The sequence below is a fragment of the Crassostrea angulata genome, chromosome 10, assembly GCF_025612915.1.
Source record: "Crassostrea angulata isolate pt1a10 chromosome 10, ASM2561291v2, whole genome shotgun sequence".
NCBI lineage: Eukaryota > Metazoa > Mollusca > Bivalvia > Ostreida > Ostreidae > Magallana > Magallana angulata.
The window spans coordinates 14,350,612-14,375,000 of NC_069120.1; the positions used below are offsets into that span (position 1 = coordinate 14,350,612).

The 24,389-nt window shown below is 33.4% G+C and overlaps 1 protein-coding gene across 1 annotated transcript in view; it reads right to left on the minus strand.

Annotated features, from left to right (window-relative positions):
* LOC128166681 (uncharacterized) overlaps positions 1–24,389 on the minus strand; it is a 49,888-nt gene that overhangs the window by 9,437 nt on the left and 16,062 nt on the right. The window contains exons 4-5 of the mRNA XM_052831983.1: positions 15,318–17,065; positions 14–11,510 (exon numbers count right to left, since the gene is read on the minus strand). Of these exons, the coding sequence (XP_052687943.1) occupies positions 14–11,510; positions 15,318–17,065 (13,245 nt within the window). The remainder of the gene's footprint in view (positions 1–13; positions 11,511–15,317; positions 17,066–24,389) is intronic.

Sequence of the window (24,389 nt, forward strand, 5' to 3'; positions counted from 1 at the left end):
ACTCTTAAATTACCTTAATAAAATCCTGAATAAAGTTAATTGTATTGTAAATATGTTTTACACACAGCGAACAGCAGACAATTTCTGTAAGTTTCATCTTATGTGTTCCTACAGACACCTGGCCATCTTCTAAATTTCCTTGGGGCCAAAACTGTTCATCTTTTATGTAATCAATCAGCTGCTGATCAACAGAAACTGTGTTATCTTGTACTGCTAGACATCTGTGAATAAAAACCTTTAATGCTTCTGCCAACACTTCGAGATGACCTACGTAGCTACCTCCTACGGTTTCAAGTTTTCCTTTCCCCTCAGGGGGCAGATCGTCTTTGTATTTTAAATCAAGTGTATCTAGAATTGATTCTCCGTTTAATTCTTCGAGTTTTACGTACATATTTACAACATGGCATAACTTCACCACATCTTCTTGTTCTGGTAAAAGACGTTTATATCCCACTGGAAAAATAGCTATGTTTTTCCAACCTTCAAGGTACTCTGTCAGTGGTAAACTAGGATCACCTGTCGTCTTTTTTAAAAGAGATAGTGACATTCCAAGAACTGTCATAAGCTCAACTATTTGGGAACTACCAATTTCTTTTATTTTTTCAATGCTATTTAAAATGATTTGAGGTAACCTTTCTTGATGAATACTTCTTCTTATGTTTTCCAGCAGCTGTGTTGTATTTTGGAACAGTTCGTCCACAAATAATATTCTTGGAAAAGTGTGTGTCATAGAAATATACGGTTTTTCCAAAATAAGATCATGCGCTAACTCATTTTCTATTTTCTGCAGATCATAACACCTGTCTTGTCCTTCTCCAATGTCCGGCTTGCACTGTGAATACTGAAGGATATCTTTATTAAGTGAATTAAATTCTATTATGTCTTTTGAAGTCAATTCCCACAAAGAAGTTGATTTCACCTGAGACAATTGTTCACTCGTCATTAAAAAGTAAAGTGATGGGACATTTGAACGTGATGCAAATTGTAAACAAGAGTCAATGAAATAGTTTTGAACTTGTACAAGTTCTTTTAATACTTTCTGTATTATAGAATCGTCGTCTGTAATAATGCATTTGATGACTTTGCTGTTGGTAGATAGAGTATTTGCCTCTTTTAACTGGGATTTAAATAAATGAGTTTGATTCTTTTGCAACTCATTCCATGAAGTTTTGAATTCCTCGAAGCGTTTTATCAGAAGACGTCTCCTTTTCTCATCACTTTCCTTTCTTAAAAAACTCTCTATTGTTTCTTCTTTACAGTCCACTTTTTTCATCTTGTAACTTCCAATCGATACTGTTGAATGATGCCAACGTAATATTGGTAATATATATTTTGGAAGTGCGAGGATATCATGCTTTGTCAAAATCAAACTTAAAAGGGGGTATTTGACATGATTATTTCCCAGAAACACTTGTGCTAGAAGCCCATGGTTTGATGCAGAATTTGTCATACGAAATAGTCTAGGTAGCATAAGTTCTCTCTCGTGAACTTCTTTAATTATACACAGTTCCTGGATCTGGCTTTCCAAAGAATGTGGAGTTATTCCAAATCTTTCGTTTAATGATATTCGAGCTTTTCCAATACGTAAGTATTTTTCCAGAATAGTATTTTCAAGATGTGACTGAAAATCTTTTTCGACCTGCTCACATTCCGTTTCTGTTTTACAATGAAAAGGGGGTTTACTTAGTGTAAAAACAGTTTCCATATCATGAATCACTACATGAATTAGGGTACATAGATCCTCATTATCCATCTGAGTTAGAGTTTTTAAATACTTCCACTTCATTTTCAAAATCTCAACTAAGTAATCCTCAGGATATTGTTCAACACAAAGCAGGGTCTTTAGTTGACCAGCATCATCTTCTTTGACGGCGTGTGATAACAAGACACATCCATGTATAAAAAATTGCAATAAATGACAAGTAACTGGTGAAAGGATATTAGTTATTGTTATTAACTGCAAAGCAGGTTTTTCATATCCTAAGTTTCTACAAGTGCTTGTATCTTTCTGGCAAACAAAATGGGATTGACACTCCCTATGGCATTTTGGACACATCGACTTCGTGCAAACAAATCTGATATTACAATGATTGCAAAAATGTATATCAATGCAATGTTGTTTGCTCTGTTCAGAGGAACTTCCAGGTAAATACTTAGATTGAATTTTGTTGAAATCAGTGAGAATATCATACCAACAGTTTCCAGTTTCTCCTTTGTAAATAATTAAGCATAATAAATGGATCAATACAGAAACAATTTGAATGTCTGGTGATTTTGTCTCAGTGTCAATATTGAACATTGGATGAGCAAAATCTGCGTTCCTTGATAAAACTTTAACAACTCTTAGTTGGATATTTGGAACGTTTGTTTGCATCATTTTAACGATGTATTCACTAACTGCTTTTTGGTTGTCATTCAGTTCTTTCTGCTGACTCTTAAAGTAAAAACAGTTTGCAATGCATCCAGCCAGGGACAACATGTTTTGACTGTCGGCTGTTGCCTGTTCAATTATTTCTTGTAAACTCTTCCTGTCTGCTTTTTCTATTATTGACAAAGGCTCATCACTCGCTCTATACATGAACATTGGATCAAACGTCAGACTCCTGGCGAGATGTACGTCATCCCAATCTAGTGCTTTCAACGCCGGCAATTTTTTTTCTAAGATAACTAATTTTTTTCTGAGATCATAACCATCTATTATTGATGATAAACATTTTAAGAAATACACCAGGAGACACTCAGTTCGTTGATCTCCAAATTCGTTTTCTTCATCACCTGTTTCCATCAATGCATTAATAGTGTCTGTGATAATTGGAATGGCAGCTGCATTCATTTTATTTTTTTCTAGTAATATAACAAATGCATCTATTAAAGCCCGTAGAAATGCAATGGATGCAACAAGATTGAGGGAACATGCCGTGTGTTTTTGCAATACAGTAGAAGCCCTGAATGCCAACTTAAATATTTGATGAGAATTTCCTTCAGTGCTCTCCAAGACTGTTGGATTAACTTTCTCTCGATAAATATTTTGTAACGTTGTAACCATGAGCGAAGATATTATTGAATCTGAATCTTGATTTTTGCATCGTATGCATTGGTTTATGGAATACAAGTACCCTCCATGATCAAGCTCCTCTAAGTTCATATCAATTAAATCAAATAGAACTTCATTTTCATTTTCTGTGTCAACAACGATTTCAAGAACGGGCCCAAAGAAATTTAAATTTTTGTCTACTACTGAATCGAGAGATATTGTTTCCAAAAAAAAAGTCAATGTTGCATTTTGTTCTTGATTTAAGGAAATACTTCTTGAAAGATACTGACAAAGCAAACGTTGAATGCTTTCAACCCCTACGTTCTTTTCCTTTACTAATACGTTAACCTGAGTCATTACAAATTCAAACATTTCTCTGCATTCGAGGTCCAAGCCATTACTTAAAGTATCTCCAAACGTTGATAAAATATGTACAGCAGCTTCGTTGTTCAAAGTTTGCAAAGTTTGTGCTACATCATTACAGAATCGTAGATTGTGTATTGATGGACAATTAAGTGATATTTCAGCAAAAAAGGGCAATATACCACCGACTAAATATTGCCAATTTTGCACTGATTGTAATTGAATCATGAAGTTCGGAGTTGGTAGAAAAATCCTGCACAATCTGTCTACGAATATATCCCTCTCCTCATTTTCCTCAAAATCGCTATTTTTGTATTTTTCAGGAAAAAAACTCTCCATTGAAACATCTGTATATTTTTTCACGACATCCATGACTTTAATAACAGAATTGAAAACTCCGCTATGGAGCCAATACAAAACATGAAGATTGGTAACTTGCAATGAAAAGCCATCATGAGACTCTCCTGAATCAAAAAGTCTTTCCGTCAACTTCATGAGTTGAACCCTTTCTTCTTCATCAAGAACTCCTGTTTCATGTGAAGACATCATAAGGTAAAAATCGTGTTGATATTCAATAAACTTTTCCGGATAATCTTCATCTTTGATTTCTATTAAATTTTGTTCCACAATGTCATTGTATTTTCCGACAAGATCTGACAATACACTTGATGGAATTTCATCATCTTCAGCGATGTCACACATAGTTTTGAGCTGCCTGATTGTGTTTAAAAAATCATCTTTAAATGTTTCAACTCTGCATATCACAACATAACTGAATGGAAATTTCATACACACTCTTTCAGAGCTGCAAGTGTAGGACTCTGGCCCTAGTGGATTTGGAATATCTGTTATATCCACTAAACTATCCATTTTGATAAGTTTTTTCCACAATGCAATCCTTTTTTCCTGGCAATTATCTTTGACAAACACACAATCAAATGCATTAGCTTCTTCTAGTTTCAATACAATTTTACACAAAGGATTTTTTATTTGGTCCAACAAGTACTGTTCCAAGGCATTCATATAGGAGGACGCTTTCACCAGAGCATGTTCGTTAAACGCAACGTGCCTCTGCCAGTTTTCTTTAATTGCTTTGGGAGATATTATATTTAAAAAGACCAATTCTTCGATTGCAGACAAACAATGGTCTGCTTCCTTGAGATTGCACAACATTTTCATCATTTTTTCTGCAGTATGACCTGTTACAACATACTGGATGGTAGTAAATGCCCAAAAAATGTGGTTCCGAATTGTTTCCGTCAGTGGTCTTCTTGTTTTGAATATATCTTCAATACCAAAACTTATGAGTTTGGGTAGTGGTGTTTTTGGTAAACTTAAATTATCGAGCATTGCAAGATTCCAACCAGATAAAAAATTTATTTGCGTAACTCGTTCTTGTTTAAAATCCTGTCTATCTATGTGACATATCATGCAAACACTTTTTGGCTCCATTATTTTTTTGGCACCTCTGCTGCAGTTTTCTATGATAGATTTTGCAAGAAGAATATGTTCAGCGTCTTCAGTGGCATCACAATGAAGAAGAAATTGATTTAAATCAGAGTCAAAAAATTCTTGTATATTTTGATTAAGTTGTTTCTCTGATTTAAAGTTTCTAAGCCTTTCAAATTTGATGCTGCTACATGGGGCATGCAAAGATTGTAGTTCGTAATCATGTGTAAACACAACCGCAAATGATGTGTTCGAGTGCGGCGAGTGCGGTTCTCTAAAACTTTCCATTTCAAGACAAGTTTTTGAATTCAAAAAGTCTAAAAGTTTTAGTAACCCATCGTGAATTGGTAAACTGTAAAACTCTTTTTCAAGCTTATTAACTGTATGTGGTTGTTTTCCCCAAAGTACTGTATCTCTTATTCTTACCATTGCTTCTGGTGCCGTTATCCATAATAATTGATTTTGACATTTTTGGATTATTTGCTCTTCATTACTGACTTCTTTTTGCACCTTCAATACAAGAGATGAAATAAGGTTTTCTCCTGCGAGGGCAAATACATTTTCAGGTTTATACGAATAACCATTAATTGTGCAAAAATCATTAGTAAATCTAACAAGACTATCTCTGATATCAATCGTTTTAGCATTCATCATATCTTCAAATCTAAACTGCTGCTTTTCAAACCTATTCAGAAAAGGCGGATCAGAATAATCAAGTCTTGATTCTTCTACCAGGACAATGCATTTGAAATCCTCATGAACATGGCACATTGGGTTGCTGTACGGACCAAGAGCCACTCGACAGTTTTTCTTACTCCCAACCACTGTGTAGTTTTGGTTTAGCATGTCATACAGGCTTCCGTAAATATTTTCCAAATCTTTTAATATCAATACTAATCCCTGTTCCATACACAAAATAATTCGACTCAGAATGCGATAATTATATTCATCTGTCAGATCCTCTTCAAACTGACTACCGAAGATGACAACATGCTGACGATTCATTTCTTTCACTGCGTCTTCAAGGACACTTAAAACAGCATCGCCATTTGTTATCAACATAAGATGTCTGCTTTGACGGTCTTTCAAATTGTCTTGTATTAGATCTAATACACCAATATCAATATGCTGGTTTCTGTAAAGGCACTGTCGAAAATCTAATAACATTGATTTTCTTAGTTCTGTTGAAAGTCCTCCGAGATTTCTTAGAAGACCACGTAAAATAACATCATCACTTTGCTCGATTTGTTTGTCAAGAAGTATACCTTTACCAATGTATTTTGTAAGAGAATAAAAATCTCTAAGGCCGTGGAAATTTTTGTACTTCTGATTTTTGTTGTACATCCAATATGCATGAGCAAGACTTTGTAATAGCTTTTTTGTTTCTTCTGTCACTTTTCCAGCTTTAGCTCTTTTTTTAACTGAAAACCTTATTGCCTGTAATGTGCAAGATTCACCCATCAAAGATTCAGTTATTGATAAAGCAGTGTCATACAATTCCTTTTCATCCATCTCTGGTCTTGAAAGATGAATAGCTCTATTCATTTTGGCTGAATCAAGAGCCCAATTTGAAATTCCAACAACAGAAACATTTGGTGTTACTTGGTTTTCTGGTTCCAAAAGATTGTGAAGAACTTTTAATGGATTAAAACGAGAAATTTCAGCAAGACCAATTTCATCAAGGATAACAACTGATAAAACATCTTCAGATTGATTGTGATCTTGATAATTCTGTGCTTTTTCAAAAACTTTGATAATTCCATCAGATGTTGATGACTCAGAACCCTGAAAAGACACACAATACAATTGTGGTAATGACCTGAAGAACGAATCAGATGAATCTTTTCCTCTGAGATTACTTCTAATAAGTTGCATTGACAGAGACTTGCTACATCCAGGTTTACCAACAACAAATACAGGAATACGATTCAATATGCAAACCAAAATAACAAATACATTTTCTCTTAGAGCTGTATTTTTGGCAGTGCCTAATGGAAGTTCCATTCTGTTTAAAATATCATCTTGTTGTTCAATTATAATATTTTCAATGTCTTTTTCTCCATTCAATCGAAGTTCTGACATTGTTCTGCAACATTTCGCAATTTTCTCTCTATAACGTTTCCGAACCTCATTATTGGCAAAACGACTATGATAGCATATTCCTAAAGCAAGTATTATTGCATCGCATTCAACTTTATTTGTTTTGTAGATTTGGTTCATGTCCTTCTTCTTTAGAGTATTTATGAACCATTTCACAAGTCTTCTACATCTTTCGACATCTCTGAGGCTTACACAACAATCACTGCCCTCTTCATCCTTTACAAATTGTTGGGACATGATAAGTAAAGAAACAAACAGTTCAACAAACCTTTTTTTTGGAAACACGTCTTGTACCATTCTTTCTATATAAGATTTCTCATCTTGCTTCTGTAGGCTACCGTAATCCCAGACAAAATCAATCATTGTTTCTGGAAGCGGAAGCACTCTATACACTAATTTTGAAAGATGGTCAGTTTTGATTTTCCCCTGAAGCCCCGTAGTTAAAAGTGTTTTGTCAGAACGAAGTCTATATGGGTTACATGCAGCTAGAATGTTTAGATTTGGGGCCAACTGTTTTCCTTTACATTGGTGATGGCAAATTACATCACTTATCAGTCCCAAATGATCACAAGTATTTATTTCATCTAAAAATAACCACACGCCTCTGCAAAAGTTTTTCTTTGCTTTTGTATCACACTCATCGATTCTTCTTAAAATAACTTCTTCTGTAACACCTGCATGTATACTCAATATTTCAAAATCAATCTGGCAAATCTTTGAGAGAAATCTTATCAGAGAAGTCTTCCCACAGCCAGTCTCCCCCATGATTATGATAGGCTGGCGGCCTTGTATTCTCAAAACAATCAGGACCATTTTCAACAAATTGTCTGATGTCAATGCATATCGTTTCGACATTTCATTCAATATATCTGCATTCATTTTGGAAGGGTGTTGAACTAGTTTTAATAAAATTGATATCAATTCTTCCTGATTTTTTTCAGCAAAATTGTCCAGTTCTTTCTTTAACTGACTTTCAAACAGATTAGCGATCTGTTGTGGAACTTTATTTTTATTTCTGTACAATGCAGAAACTGTCTGAAGATCATAATGAAATAATACCATTAAGTGATTACTATCTTCCCATCTAATCATGCCCTCTGTTCTTTTGGCTAAAACCTCTGCCGAGGTTAAGGAAAAGTCATGTTCAGCATTTTGTGGGGAATTAACATAACCCATTGAAGTAGCTTGTGCTGATCTACATGCATTTATAGATCTTGATGAGAAATCTATTGACATTTTTTCCAAAGCAGTTACAAGCTCACTTTTGACATACTTATGCTGAATATTTGACATTCTAAAAAACACACTGGACGATAATTTTTTTAGTTGATCTGCCAGAACTCCAAGAAAAATGTTCACGATGGAAAAAGACATGTCACTTGATGCTGAAAAATGTTTCTGCAAAAGGTTCCTACACACGGATGGAGATAATGGACCAACTTTTGCCTCACCAGTAAAATAGATATCTGATTGGTCTAACAGTCCCGAATCCTTGAGTTTAAGGTAGTGGCAGACTACCTGAACAGAACTGTTAATTTCTTGACTTATAAACATGTCATTGTAGTTGTTCCACACAAGATGTTTTCTTCTAAAACTGGTCACAGTTGGCAATGAATTACTTAATTCCTGATTAATAGAATTAGCAATTTCCACGCAAATGTAGTCTGTTTGCAAATGAAACGCAAATTTTCTTGCCGAAACGTGCTTCAAAACGATCAATTCAAATAAAAATGCATCAAGCTGAAATGGTTCATCTACTGGCCCTATATCTATATGCAGAACATGATAAGATTTAATTTCTAAGTTTGTCAATTCCTCTATGATGTTTTCTCTATTGAATATTCCACTTATGTGCAGAGTTACTTTGCCTTTATCTTTCTTCAATGCCAGTCTTTGTATTTCTTCGCTCTTGCCTAGACCGGGTACTTCCGAGGTCACCGTTAACACATTTGGATATTTTTTATTCAAGAATTCCTGCAATTCATTTTCTGTAATGGGTTTTGGTCGCATCAGTAGATCGGCAAACTTCTCAAGAAAAGGATGATGACTGTCTCCCCTAAACAGCAACGCAAGATGAAACAAATGGTTACTTTGAAAATTCTGTAAACTTTCTACTAAAAAGTCCTGAGTATCGTGAGCTAACATTTCAATATTTGCAATTGAGAAAAGTTGTGCATTGTCACATCCTAGACATCTATTTAAAAGCAATGTAATCTCATCCTGACTTGTATTTCTATTACACAAAAGAATGTTGTGTGCAAACGGTATTTTATAGGTTGTGTGCCAGTGCAAAGCTAGTACTGTCCTGACAACCAATTGGCTGTCTGGTTCCAATGCCGTGACATAAATCTGTCCAGCTTGTACTATGTCGGTAAGTCTGCTACTTGGTTTTCTGTCAAACATCATTTCCGAAGTCGATAGTAAACCTTTTCCAATGTTTTCTAATGTTTGACCCAATGCTTCCAGATTTTTTTCCGGGCAGCCGTCTTCGTGTTTTTGTCTTAAGTTGTTTAAAATGCTTTCCATGTCTTTCAAAGCAGGATTGATAAACTTCAATATGGTTATGACAGAATCTTTGAAGATTCCATATTTTGTGAAGTTGTACAACAATTGTAATTGATCTGAATGAATGTAATTCATTAAATAAAAACGTTTGCGGCAATCACTTAACACTTTGCACCAATCCTCATATTTAGATTTTAGTTCCATAAAAAGATCTTGTAATGTATCTTTTTTTTTCCTCTGTTCAAATTTTACGTACTGAAAATGACCAGCCCCTTTTAAAAGAACACACATATGCCCAATATCTAAAGCTGTATCAACCATTTTGATAAATGGTGAAAGGTGTTCTTTTTTATTCTGGGAGTTGAGGAGTTTCTCTGGTTGCTTTTCCTCCGTATTCAAAATTAACAAGGCTCTGCTTCTTAAATCATTAAGATAGCTCTTTGAGTATGCGTGGACTTTTTTGTCTTGTTTATATTCAACTTCAACGTCGCATTCTTTTTCTTTTAAACTGAAATGAAAAACACCTCGTTTGACAATATTTTCAATTATTTCCTTCGTATGTTCACCTCTATTTGCAACATGATTGTACAAAGCCTTTAAACTGTGTAAATTACTTGCGCATTCATGAATTTTTTGCTCAACTCTCTTAATACCACTTTTTTCCTTTGATCTATTCATTGCTGTAAAAAAGTTTTGAATGTTGTCATCATATGTGTGTTTCAATAGAGGATGAAGAAATCGTTTTACTTCTATAAGATCGGACACAGTCGACTCTCTCACGTATTGTTCGGAATGTTCTTCTACAGCATCAATTAAGTTTCTTATATCTTCATCAACAACTGTCTTTAAAAACTTAATCAGCATAGATGCTTTTTGCAGTTCATGTAATATGGCCACCATATTGCTATCAACAATGTTAACAACGTTTCCCACTAATAATAATGATGAGCCAATGTGAAATAATGTCATGTCTTCAATGTCTCCATCTAACAACTTTTCATACTCCGATAATGCTCTTTGAAAACTGTCATCTTTCTTCACATCTACCCCAAAAGCGTTTAAAACAGTTTTCATCAAAACAACTTTTTCGCTTTGTTCTTCAAATTCATTATACATCTTTAAAGCTTTAAGAACTTCTGCATTTGCTGTACATCGACATATTTTTTTAGCAATGTTCAACTCTTGCATGATATTGGCGTTTTCTAAATTTTTCTGCAATGTTGACATATGAACATCTTTCCCTGAAAGAAGTGGAAACCAAAAGTCTTTATACTTTGTATATACTGTAACAGACAAATGTCTCAAAAAAGAGCAACCGATATAGAGACTATTTGCTGTCGGATCATCTGATTCTGCCTCATTTTCTTCAAAAAGTAAAGCAATACCAATGAACGTATCATCATCTTCTTGAAATTCTGCTACGCTGTCAAAATCAAATACAAACTGTGAAGATATATTCCAAAATACTTCTGATTTGACAACTTCTTCAACATTTCTAGAAAAGTCCCACATTTCTTGCAACTTACTACTATATCTGACGAGATCTTTAGTTTCTGTAATAGCGAAATCTCCATCAATCAATTTTTGATTTGTCTCTTGCAAAAACTTCAAGCAGAATTCTACACAATCAATGTCTAGTGTTTGCATACCAGCTTTCTGTTTTGCAATTTCAAACATATCAATTGTTATTCTCATATTCTGTGAAATAGATTGCATTTCATCAATCATTTGTAGCCATTCGTTTGTTGTTTCTTCAAACTTATTTTGCTGAACATAAGTAAACATTTCTAGGCACAAATCTTTCTTTCCTTGAAGATTCATAAATAATCTTAACTTAATTGTTTTGTTTTCAATTGCTTGCTTAAGGTCTAGGATGGTTTTCTTAGCTTTAATAACAAGTGTCTCTTCCCATAATTCGTCTCGTTTTTTACCGGTTGCGGTCAATACGCATTTCCACAAATCGTGAGTACTTAGGATAACATCTAATGACTCCTCCAACTCCATCTTCTCCCTTAATCCTGAACATTCAACAAGCGTCGAAAAAAAGTATAGAGTAAGTCTGAAAAAAAGTAAGGAATATTTTTTAAATCATTAAATAATAAAAAAAAAAACAACAAACCTACGAGCCTTAGGGGTCATTTGAAATAATACAACTCTTGAAAAATCCACAGATATTAAAACTAATGCAGTTTGAATGATAGTTATAACTGTACATTTTAAACATGAATCATGATGTGAAGAAGATGAACTGAGTTGGTTGGTCCTGTAATCTGGTAGATGTTTTATAAAATGATTTCATCGAAGGAGGAATATTATGCCCAACATGTCAATTAAAATATCTAGTACAGCCAATTTGAGATAATGTGCTTTAACACTGAAAATAAAACAGTCCAAGTGGAGCAACGTGAGATCACAGAAACATGCCAAGTGTAAGTTTATCTAAAAGGATAATGAATAAGAAGCTTAAATTTTAAATCTACATGAATGTACATTTGGCAAGGGACCAATACATACACTAGATCAATGAAAGCATCCTGACAAACACGTAACTGTTATATTCATCACACAGTTTCTTTCTTGTTATTATGCTAAATGTCCAGTAGTTAAAAAAAGTATTTTAACATATTACGCGAATGCCTGTCACGAAGTACTAAAATGTTTCAGAGAAGTAAAAAAATCCTAATAATTTTATAATTTTTGATGGACAAAATTGCAAAATAATCACCTGTCTATTGGTTGTGTTTTGGGTTTTTTATATCATCTTTAAATTAAATTTAAAAATCAAATTCTAGTTATGATTATTGCTTCATTTGTAAAACGTTACAACACATTACATATATACCTTTTCATATACAAGTATAATCAATCTTAGAAAATAAGGCAAATAATGATCTTGAAATCTCTTTCTGAATATGATTTTTCCTATTCAACAATGTTTTTTTCTACATTTATAACGACATCTTAAATTTAGTACTATTCAGAGGATTTAAAAATGTTAGCATATATATATATATATATATATATATATATATATATATATATATATATATATATATATATATATATATATATAATTTTAATATATTTTAATTCTAGTTGTAACACGCTTTCTGATTGGCTGAAAATTATTTTATATCGTATAAAGAATATTGCCTACGTCATAGTAAGACTAACGTCAAAAACGTATCAATTCGCCTGACGTTACGTTCCAATTTTTTTACAATTTTACTTCATTTTAAAAGTAAAATGACCGTTTTTATCTACTATGAAGAGTAAAAAACTAGATTATAAGCAATGAACTCAATATTTATTAGTTTTATACGATATTAAATTGTTTGAAACAGTTTACGCATTTTTTAATCAACCGCTTCGTGGTTTATAAAGCGTAAACTGCCCAATACGTGTTCCAAAATCAACAAAAATGTCAAAGTGCGTTGAATGAATCTCAAATTCAATGCACTTTATTTTTCAAAAGCGACAGAGCATTCTTCATGGACATTGAGCACCTTAATATTGGTATGTATATTTTCTAAATAAGAAAATATCCTATTACCATTGTCTTACAACCCTTTTTAAAATATGAATTTATTAGTGCAGTAGGGTTAGTAAAAGTGTCAGCTATTCTGAAAATCATGAGCTTGAATCTCATTTGAAAGAGTTTTTATGTTTTGTATACAAACTTAAATCTTTAAAATGTATTTTAATGCCAAATAGAAGACAATTTGAAAAATTTGGATTGGTTTTTATTTTTTTGAATGTGACGCACTTTTATTGTTATCTGCGGGTGTTTCATACCGGTTTGATGAAGAAAAAATTATTTGTACATTTGTTTTATAGAAAAATGCTTACTGTGATCACAGGGGCATCGTATCCGCTCTACACTCTATGACATATATAAAAAATACACAAGGGAAGAATCGAAAGTAGGACACGATTTGTAAACAATGTCAAAAAACAACTTACTTGACAAAAGTCACGCAAATCCTCTCACACAGTGTTGCAAATGTTGTCAAAAAACACGTTCACATTGAACAATTCCTAATAAACTCGGTAAAAAGCGTTTTTATCCCATCTGTCTGCTGCAGAAACTCAATCTCTTCGCCCAAGAAAAGATAACTCTGTACTTTCTCTCGTATTGATAGTAGAAATTTCGGTAAACTGTAAAATGTGTGGGGAAATGTTCGTCTTATATAACTACCGTAAGCATAATACTAGTAACATTCGTTCCGATATATTTGGCATGTACTTTAATTAGCGTAATTAAAATGCAATTGTTTATAAACAAATATAATTTTCTATCTATCATTTAATCTGTAACAGTTGTAGAAATGTAAATATACTAGTTATTTGATATTGACAATTAAAACAATGCTGAGATTCTTAGGCAACGACAATTAATTTTGAAGAAATAGGTTGCAAAGACAATAAATGAATTATGAGTATTTTAATTATTGAATAAAAATAGTTTTAAAAAATTAAATGTCAACACCAACGTAGTTTTTCATTAACATTTTAGAGAATAAAAAAATATTTAAAATTAAATACTGTTTTAACACTTTTTCATCATCATTAATTGTTCATTCTAAAATTACTAAATATATCGTTTAACTAAATTTAATACGAGTTTTTTCTTTTAAATCAAATGGTCTTGTTCTAGTGGTCAGTATAAAGTAATTGCAGTAGCAGGTCGAACAATTCATTGTTCTCAAATTTCCTATTATTATCTTTAAGACCACACATATATACACAATAAATATATACATTGTGACAGCAGATCTACATTATATAAAAAAATAGACATATATTTGGACATTTTAAACTGAATTCTACTTATTTATTTTAAAATAAGATTGTCCATCATTCAAAATTCACCCCTACCCCCGATGCAAGTTCAGATCTGCAGATGTATAAAATTTATTTCTTTGTTTTATGTATTGATGTTTCGCGAAATTTTACAATATATCATTACTGAACATACAGAGTCCCGAGAGTTTTCTGATGGCGAAAGTACAGAGTTATCTTTTCTTGGGCGAAGAGATTGAGTTTCTGCAGCAGACAGCGGTTTTAATGGGATAAAAACGCTTTTTACCGAGTTTATTAGGAATTTTTCAATGTGAACTTTTTTTGACAACATTTGCAACACTGTGTGAGAGAATTTGCGTGACTTTTGTCAAGTAAGTTGTTTTTTGACATTGTTTACAAATCGTGTCCTACTTTCGATTCTTCCCTTGTGTATTATTTATATATGTCATAGAGTGTAGAGCGGATACGATGCCCCTGTGCTGTGATCAAGTTAACTACCGAACATTCGGTATTTTATTCATATTATGCGCGTTAAGATGATTTTTGCTATGTGGAGATGTTCGTTGCATATAAATGAGCATCTATATGATTTTCGCTGAAAAATAATAGTGTGTAATTGATCTACCAGAGAGATACAGCTCAGAAAGTTTGTTTTACAAACTGTGTGAAAAAACCTGTATAATCAATCACACTCATTTTCTATATGCAAGTAAATTGTAAACAAAATCTAACATGTTTTATGGATTTTTTCGTTGCACTTTTTCGTTTCGTTTCGTTTTGAATACTGCTTAAAATATGACAACAAACATAAAAGGTTTTGTCGAAAATAAATATATTCATGCTAGTCATTTAACCACACAATATAGGGGGAAATAAATATATTTCATTATTTTTGCTTTAACTGTCACCATGTCTCAATAGTAGATCCAACTAAAGAGCAATCGGGGGTTAAGAATACAGTGTCAGTATCCTATTACGTCAATGTTGTCAGATGTACGGAAGGATAAAGAGTGATTAAATATGGTGAAAAATATTCATTCTTTCCAGAAAATGCATTACTCACCTAGAATTCACTTCACTTGTTTTAATATGTCCAAACAAATCTTGTTTACTCAAGTCTCCATTTTTTATTCCTTCCTTAAACAGTTCGTTTATGTGATTTTTTAGCATGTCTTCTAAATGTTCGTCTTCCAATATCTCCATTTTTGGTACAATTTTGACTAAATCGACGATGTCAACTCCTTTCAAGTAGTCAAATGCTTTCCTATCTAGCTTCCTCGTCAGACCTGCATGTAAACTAAGCGATGAGTTCGATAAAATTTCTCCAACATATGAATACAGTTTCAGCAGAGAATCCGAAAGCTTTGTTCTTTCAAATATGTTTCCACAATGATGCTTTGATGCATGATCAAACCAGTTAAGTACGATACATTCCACTTCATCAATTGGGATTTCCATAAAACCTTTTTCTCTCAAACAAACTGCCACTAACATATGAATACCTTCATTCATAGAGGTGGCGAATTTTTTCATTAGTTGAATTTTAGAACCAGTGTCATTTAAAAGAGTATTGTTAACGCACATGTCTTGAAGTAAACTACATGCATCATGTAACTGAGAGTCGATTGCCTTATCAAAACTTTCAATCAGACACTTTTTAACTGTTTCACGGAGTTTATCTGTTGAGAGTACATCACAAGATAGCATTTTATTCCACTCAGTTATGATGTTAACAATCTCTCCTTTTTTGGAAAGTTCATGCATTTTTCTTTCACATGTTGAACGCAAAATTTCTACTGGTATATCCAAACTTATGGGACTTGACTTCAATTCTTCTAACAGTTCAATCTGGAGTTCAAGGGATAAGAACCGTTGAAGTTTTTCTATGAATCTTATTGCCTTTGAATTTTCATAAGAGTGTTCAGCATTTTGGAAAACTTTCCAAACTAAGGATTTTAAAACATGTTTGGCATGTCCACCATCATGTGGATGCAAGGAAGTAGAAACATTTCCTAATGATTTCCATTTAGATAGCATTTTGCTGCAAATTTCTGGACCACAATGAAAGTATATATGGTTGCAAAATGACAAAAAATTTGCATTCTCTTGGTATGCATGGTTGTAAAATTTTGCCATTATCTCAAAATATAAAACTTGTAGTGGTTTTGGAATGCACGTAACAGACAGACATTGAAGGAACACTTTTTCTGCAAATTTATTCGGCAAAACTTTCTCTATTTTCAAATCCGGTATTTCCATCTGTGCCATGATGCATAAAAACCCAACAAAGCTTGCTCTTTTCATGTAAGGACTTTTTTGTAATGTCTGAGCTATTTTTTCGAGAACGCCTTGCTTTTGCATCAAAGTCAAATGATGTGAAATATCCTTAAGTTCATCTATTTGTGTAATACAATCTAGTTCATATCCATCCACTGCAGATTGTAAAATGTACAGGCAATGAGAATAATATCCTTCCTCTATGTCATTAGACGATGCTGTTTGAATTTTCAAAGATGAATTTACTGAGGCATGAAACGAGCTAGTGTTTACTTCTTTGGTTTTCTCGAACATTTTTACCTTTCCTAGAACCCAAACATTGAACTGTACTGACGAATCAAAAACAATACAATAAGAGAACTTAACATGTCTTTTGCAGCATGGAATAAATACATCAACTTCCCACAAATTGGTACCAGAAATATTTTTTAATTTTGCTCCATTAAGTTCCTTATCTTGATCGCTAAGCATTGTGACTCTCAAAATTCTTTTTGTATCTTCTGGAATGTAGATCCTGAATGATACCTTTTGGGTCTAAAAATTAAAATGTCAAACTCATTTAAAGACCTTATGTTCATCATTATACATTTTTGAATTAAACGAGACAGTATATAAAGATTCAAACAATCATTACTTTTACTATCATATTAATGCATTTTAAGAAATATAATAAGGTAAAATTACTTAAGTACGTGTACATGAATTTATATCTAACTGCATTAAACATAATTGATACAAAGCATTTTGAAATATAAACCAGATAATCAAATCCATCAATCTATTTGATTATGAGTAGCTCTAAGTGTATATCTTCACATCGTATCCCTTTTAATTGTTGTTAAGTACTAAATACAATTTTATAAAATTGTCTCGATTCGAACAATATTTACCAGGCCTACGATGTTTTAATCTATTAAATTACAAAGGCTGCTGACTTTTATTTTTATTTCAGGGATTGTGTATCATTCTTTATTTGATAAAAAAAACTAAATCATAACAGTGATATCCGTATGCTGTGTATGTTGAAACTGATTTTTTACGTAATTTTTTATATACATGTACTGTGTCTCAACTTTTTTTCTTCAACCATATTTTAAATTGAAAAAAATATGGAGGACCGATCGATGAAAATCTAAACTGAAATTAATAATATGTGGTCTAAAATCTTATTTGGTAGCTGATTGAAAATAACAAGCTGTCCTTTTGAGTTTGTTCCATATTTAGTATATCATGGTACTTTGATATGTCTTATCCTCCATTATCGTTTGTATTTAATGCCAACACTCAATCGCATAATGATTTTTGTTCATAATGGAGAGATAGGGTAGGGTTGGTAGTGTGTGGTACCTTTTAAATTTTGATCTTTATGTAAATTCACTATAATTTTTAACACTGTCCCAGAAACGTTGGGAGGTTGGGCAATTCGTTCAAAATTCATCTTTATTATGTAAATTTACATCCGTTTCGTGGGAAGGTGGGAAGTCTTCAGCCCTACCCCCACCCCAACCTTCACTCCCTGATGCCACATACCTATTTTATACGTTTTATCATTTATTCAGAAATATTTTATATACACCAGTGATAATTTCCTTCTCAATTTTACAATTAAACATTTTAATGAGGACATTCAATGTTTTTTCTTATTTCATGGTCATTGGTTTCAGTCACGTTTGTTAAAATACTGATTAAAATAGGATTTAATAAACGCTTGTACCCTTGTAATAACAATGTTAAAACAGCACTATAATTTAAAGGGGCATGGTCACGATTTTGGTCAAATTTTTTTTTTCGATTCTAATGTTTAAAATGCTTAAGTAAGGCATGTTTAAGAGGCAACCAAATTTGAGGGTCATTTGTTGAGTTATAAGCGAGTTACAGAGCTTACAATTCCTCGCTATGTAAACAAAGCTATTTTTTACATTTTGAACGTTGAAGTGAAAATTCCTGTTTTAGAATGAATGTGTTAATCGATAGAAACTGTTTATTTATGCTTAAAATGAATCAGGATATGGACAAATCATCTTGAAAATTTTATTACTGGAATATTGAACCTATGTAAACAAAAACAGGGCACGAGCCTTGTTTACATTACGAAGGATTGTGAGCATATATCTTGCTTAAAACTCATCGACGGGCATCCATATTTCATTTGATCATTAGATATGCATTCATAAAGCACTTTAATAATAAAAACAGAAAAATAAAATATGACCAAAATCGTGACCATGCCCCTTTAAATAAGTCCAACAGACATTTTGGGAAATGAAGAATACATGTAAAGATCCATCTAACCAACCTGTGCTTTATTGTAAATCAGAATAATATTTTTTAAATATTAATTGTTTATGGCCTTATAATGGATTGTATAGCTACTACAATTTTTGAACTGGCAACTGTCACGAAAGAAATATTTTTAAGAAAGCGCATTGCTACCTATTCAAATAAATTTCAACTTAATTGTACGTACGAGATACTTAGTCGTAGGCACCAGATTCTAAGTCGTTATAACAGGATTATATGTAGTACGAACGAGATAATATGTCAAACGTCCGAGTTAACACGTTGTATGTAAAAGATAATAGGACATACAAACGAAATAAATAAGTCGTATGTACTAAGTCGTAATAATGAGATTATAAGTCGTTATAGCGAGATACTTAGTCGTTATAACAAGATAATAACGAAATAACATTTACGAAAATGTAAAACCACATCGTGTCGTTGCGTTAAAACGCGATATATTTTCATAAATATATTCTCAATCATGATTGTTGGAAAGTTTGGCAATTTAATTATGACAGCAATCTCAATTCAATATGCGTCGTTCGAGGGATCTAGAAAGGGGTGGAGTCCAGATCCCCCCCCCCCCCGGTAAATTAAAACTTGTTTAATTCACATAGTTCTCGCAAATGGGCTTCGAACACCGCCCCCGGAAAACAATATTATCCCCTTGACCGTCTTCTTGTAAAAATTATGTTTAAAACGTTTTGACACTTTTAACGTGTCTATCAAAGTCAGATTCCACAATGTTGCACCACAAAATGTATATTGATTATGTAGCGAAAATTGAAACATAATAAAACGACCTTACCAACCACGAAGCAATTCCCCTCTCACTTGATCCCGCAAAATTTTTTCTAAATAAAACCTCCCTCTCTCCCTCTTTCTCTTTCTCTCTCTCTCTCTCTCTCTCTCTCTCTCTCTCTCTCTCTCTCTCTCTCTCTCTCTCTCTCTCTCTGCTACGTGTCTGTTTACGAAGACGACTTATCGAAATCAGAGAGGATATGTCAATCAAATTTGAACGAGTAAAATAATAAATTCAGAGTTCTTTATATCTTAATAATGCTCATCATCTGGAGTTATTATAAGGTTTTTACAGTAGTTACAGGAATACGGACTCTGTGCATGTTGAAAGGATGGGAGGGTTAAAGTACCCAATTGATTTTGTGTTTTTGTAAAATAATCAAAGCTCTGGTTAAGATTAACGTTGCCGACTAAAATTAATTTTAAAATGCATATATTCACCATATCATTATTACAGTTACCATGTGGGTTTTTTTCCTCAGAGGTTTGGATGAATTTGAAATTTGGAAGAAAAAAACTTTATTTCGGGTATTTCAGGTGACATTATAAATGTCCGTAGTTGCATTCTTCGTAACTTCTAATACAATGTTTCGTTGCCATTAAATGATGTTAATTAAAATGGTACCAAACCCAGAGCCCCCCCCCCCCTTCCCTCGTTAAATGTCATCATTATCTGAACATTGAAATTAATAGATATTAAAATATCAAAAGCACTTGAGAATGTCTTTTTCAAAATTTTTATAATTAATCTTTAAAAAGCTTACCGAAGTAACTCCATTTTTATTTTTCTACGTTAAATTATCTTCCTGTAACAACTTACTATCATGTTAAATTTACACTTGAAAATTTTTTATCCCAATGTTTGCGCAATTTTCTGTTATTCCTTATTAACATCAGTCTTGGTTAATTTGACAAAGTAGCGAATAAATACTCCTGGTCACTACATTTTCTATGTATGCAAATAACCGACTTATGCTAAAACACACCTAATATCGTAATGAAAACATAAAAATATCTGCATTTTGTTTCATTAATATATTTTCTTACAATATACAATATTTCTGGGATTTGAACACGTGACCAACCCGTATTTATATCTCAATATACATCCAAAAATGATACCTTATTTCTTAAATAGCAATTTAGCATTTCATACTGACAAAGTATCTCGAATGTACGACTTAACATCTTTACGTACGACGTATTTTCTCTTACGTATGAGATGCTAAGTCGATATAACGATATATTAATTCCTATTAGTTCATGTTAGAACGACTTATCATTTGGTACGGTTGACTTTTTATCTCGCACATTCAACATATTTTCTCGTTATGAGGACTTATTATCTCGACGTTTGACTTAAATTATGTCGTTTGTACGACTTAGTTTTTGTCGTTTGTACGTCTTATAACCCCGTACATACGACTTATTATATCTAACGTATGACATATTATCTCGTTTGTTGGACACATCATCTCGCTATAACGAATTAATACATGTATCTCGTAAGTTCAATTAAGTATCTTGTACGTGCGAGTTGAAATTTATTTTCACTGACAGCAATACGCTTCTATATAGATTAATTAATGCTTTTATAAAATAAAAAATATTACCAACAAGAAGAATAACGTTTTACAGAATAAAATGTTTTAATACAGTGTATCTAAAACATTTGATAGTTTTCTCCTTATGTTTTACCAGTAATAAAGCAAACAAATCTAGTTCATGATTTTTTATAGCAGTAAAATAAAATTATAATATCTCCAAATTTCTAAAGAGACAATATTTTATTTATCTCTTTAAGGTCTTCCGTTTTCTGGAAAACTACTACACCGATCCTCACCATTTTATCATAGATGATTGGACGTGATCTGAATTTTATATGTTTATGAAATTTTTGACGTCACTTCCGGTTCCGAGGTATTAAAATTTTATGATTTTTCCTTGTTCATGATTTTTGTCTTAAAGTATCAAAGGTAGAAATATTCTAAAAGTATTTACTGTGACATTGTGTGATTGAGCGCAGCAGCGGGGTTCTTTTCATGCCAGACTTCGGCCAGTGCAGAGGTATATTACATTGATTTAAACAAGAGGCCCATGGGCCACATCTCTCATCTGAGGAACAATAGGTATGATAAAATCAGATTAATGGAGTCATAATACAAACAATCTGGACAATGTACAATAATACATGTAGATCCTGTATAAATAAAATCCATTTTTCCCCTGGATATTCTTATGTTTATAATCATTAGTCCCTTTTCTAACAGGATGATTTTATAGTCATATCATATGTTGAGTATTGCAGTTCTCAAAAAGATCCTTAACAATTGTTTATATATGGGATATAAACGTACATCAAACTCTGAACCTTCTTGTGAGGCCAAAGAATTGTCCTGGGGCCAAAGTCTTAACAATTATAAAGAATCATCTGGCTGATTAGTTTCTGAGAAGAAGATTTTTAAAGATTTACCATATATATTCCTTTGTTAAACTTTGACCCCCATTGTGGCCCCACCCTACCCCCGGGGATCATGATTTTCACAACTTTGAATTTACACTTCCTGAGGATGCTTCCACATAAGTTTCAGCTTACCTGGCTGATTAGTTTCTGAGAAGAAGATTTTTAAAGATTTACTCTATATATTCCTACGTAAAACTTCGACCTTCCATTGTGGCCCCACCCTACCCTCGGGGGTCATGATTTTCACAATAATGAATCTACACTACCTGAGGATGCTTCCACACAAGTTTCAGCTTTCCTGGCTGATTAGTTTCTGAGAAGAAGATTTTTAAAGATTTACTTTATATATTCCTATGTTAAACTTCGACCACCAATTGTGGCCCCACCCTACCCCCGGGGATCATGATTTTCACAACTTTGAATTTACACTACCAGAGATTGCTTCCACACAAGTTTCAGCTTTCCTGGCTGATTAGTTTCTGAGAAAAAGATTTTTAAAGATTTACTCTATATATTCCTATGTAAAACTTCGATTCCCCATTGTGGCCCCACCCTACCCCCTGGGATCATGATTTTCACAACTTTGTATCTACACTACCTGAGAATGCTTTCACACAAGTTTCAACTTTCCTGGCTGATTAGTTTCTGAGAAGAAGATTTTTAAAGATATACTCTATATATTCCTATGTAAAATTTCGACCCCCCCCCCATTGTGGCCCCACCCTACCCCCGGGGGTCATGAATTTCACAAATTAGAATCTACACTACCTGAGGATGCTTCCAGTCAAGTTTCAGCTTTTCTGGCTAATTAGTTTCTGAGAAAAAGATTTTTAAAGATTTACTCTATATATTCCTATGTATAACTTCAACCAACCAATAAGGCCCCAGCCTACCCTCGGGGGTTATGATTTTCACAACTATGAATCTACACTACCTGAGGATGCTTCCACACAAGTTTCAGCTTTCCTGGTCTTATGGTTCATGAGAAGGAGATTTTTAAAGATTTACTCTATATATTCCTTTGTTAAATTTCGACCCCCAATTGTGGCCCCACCCTACCCCCGGGGGTCATGATTTTCACAACAATGAATCTACACTACCTGAGGATGCTTCCACACAAGTTTCAGCTTTCCTGGTCTTATGGTTCATGAGAAGAAGATTTTTAAAGATTTACTCTGTATATTCCTATATAAAACTTCGACCTTCCATTGTGGCCCCACCCTACCTCCGGGGATCATGATTTTCACAACTTTGAATTTAAACTACCAGAGATTGCTTCCACACAAGTTTCAGCTTTCCTGGCTGATTAGTTTCTGAGAAAAAGATTTTTAAAGATTTACTCTATATATTCCTATGTAAAACTTCGATTCCCCATTGTGGCCCCACCCTTCCCCCTGGGATCATGATTTTCACAACTTTGTATCTACACTACCTGAGAATGCTTCCACACAAGTTTCAACTTTCCTGGCTGATTAGTTTCTGAGAAGAAGATTTTTAAAGATATACTCTATATATTCCTATGTAAAATTTCGACCCCCCCCCATTGTGGCCCCACCCTACCCCCGGGGGTCATGAATTTCACAAATTAGAATCTGCACTACCTGAGGATGCTTCCAGTCAAGTTTCAGCTTTTCTGGCTAATTAGTTTCTGAGAAAAAGATTTTTAAAGATTTACTCTATATATTCCTATGTATAACTTCAACCAACCAATAAGGCCCCAGCCTACCCTCGGGGGTTATGATTTTCACAACTATGAATCTACACTACCTGAGGATGCTTCCACACAAGTTTCAGCTTTCCTGGTCTTATGGTTCATGAGAAGGAGATTTTTAAAGATTTACTCTATATATTCCTTTGTTAAATTTCGACCCCCAATTGTGGCCCCACCCTACCCCCGGGGGTCATGATTTTCACAACAATGAATCTACACTACCTGAGGATGCTTCCACACAAGTTTCAGCTTTCCTGGTCTTATGGTTCATGAGAAGAAGATTTTTAAAGATTTACTCTGTATATTCCTATATAAAACTTCGACCTTCCATTGTGGCCCCACCCTACCCCCGGGGGTCATGAATTTCACAAATTAGAATCTACACTACCTGAGGATGCTTCCACACAAGTTTCAGCTTTCCTGGTCTTATGGTTCATGAGAAGAAGATTTTTAAAGATTTACTCTATATATTCCTATGTTAAATTTCGACCCCCCATTGTGGCCCCACCCTACCCTCGGGGATCATGAATTTCACAAATTAGAATCTACACTACCTGAGGATGCTTCCACACAAGTTTCAGCTTTCCTGGTCTTATGGT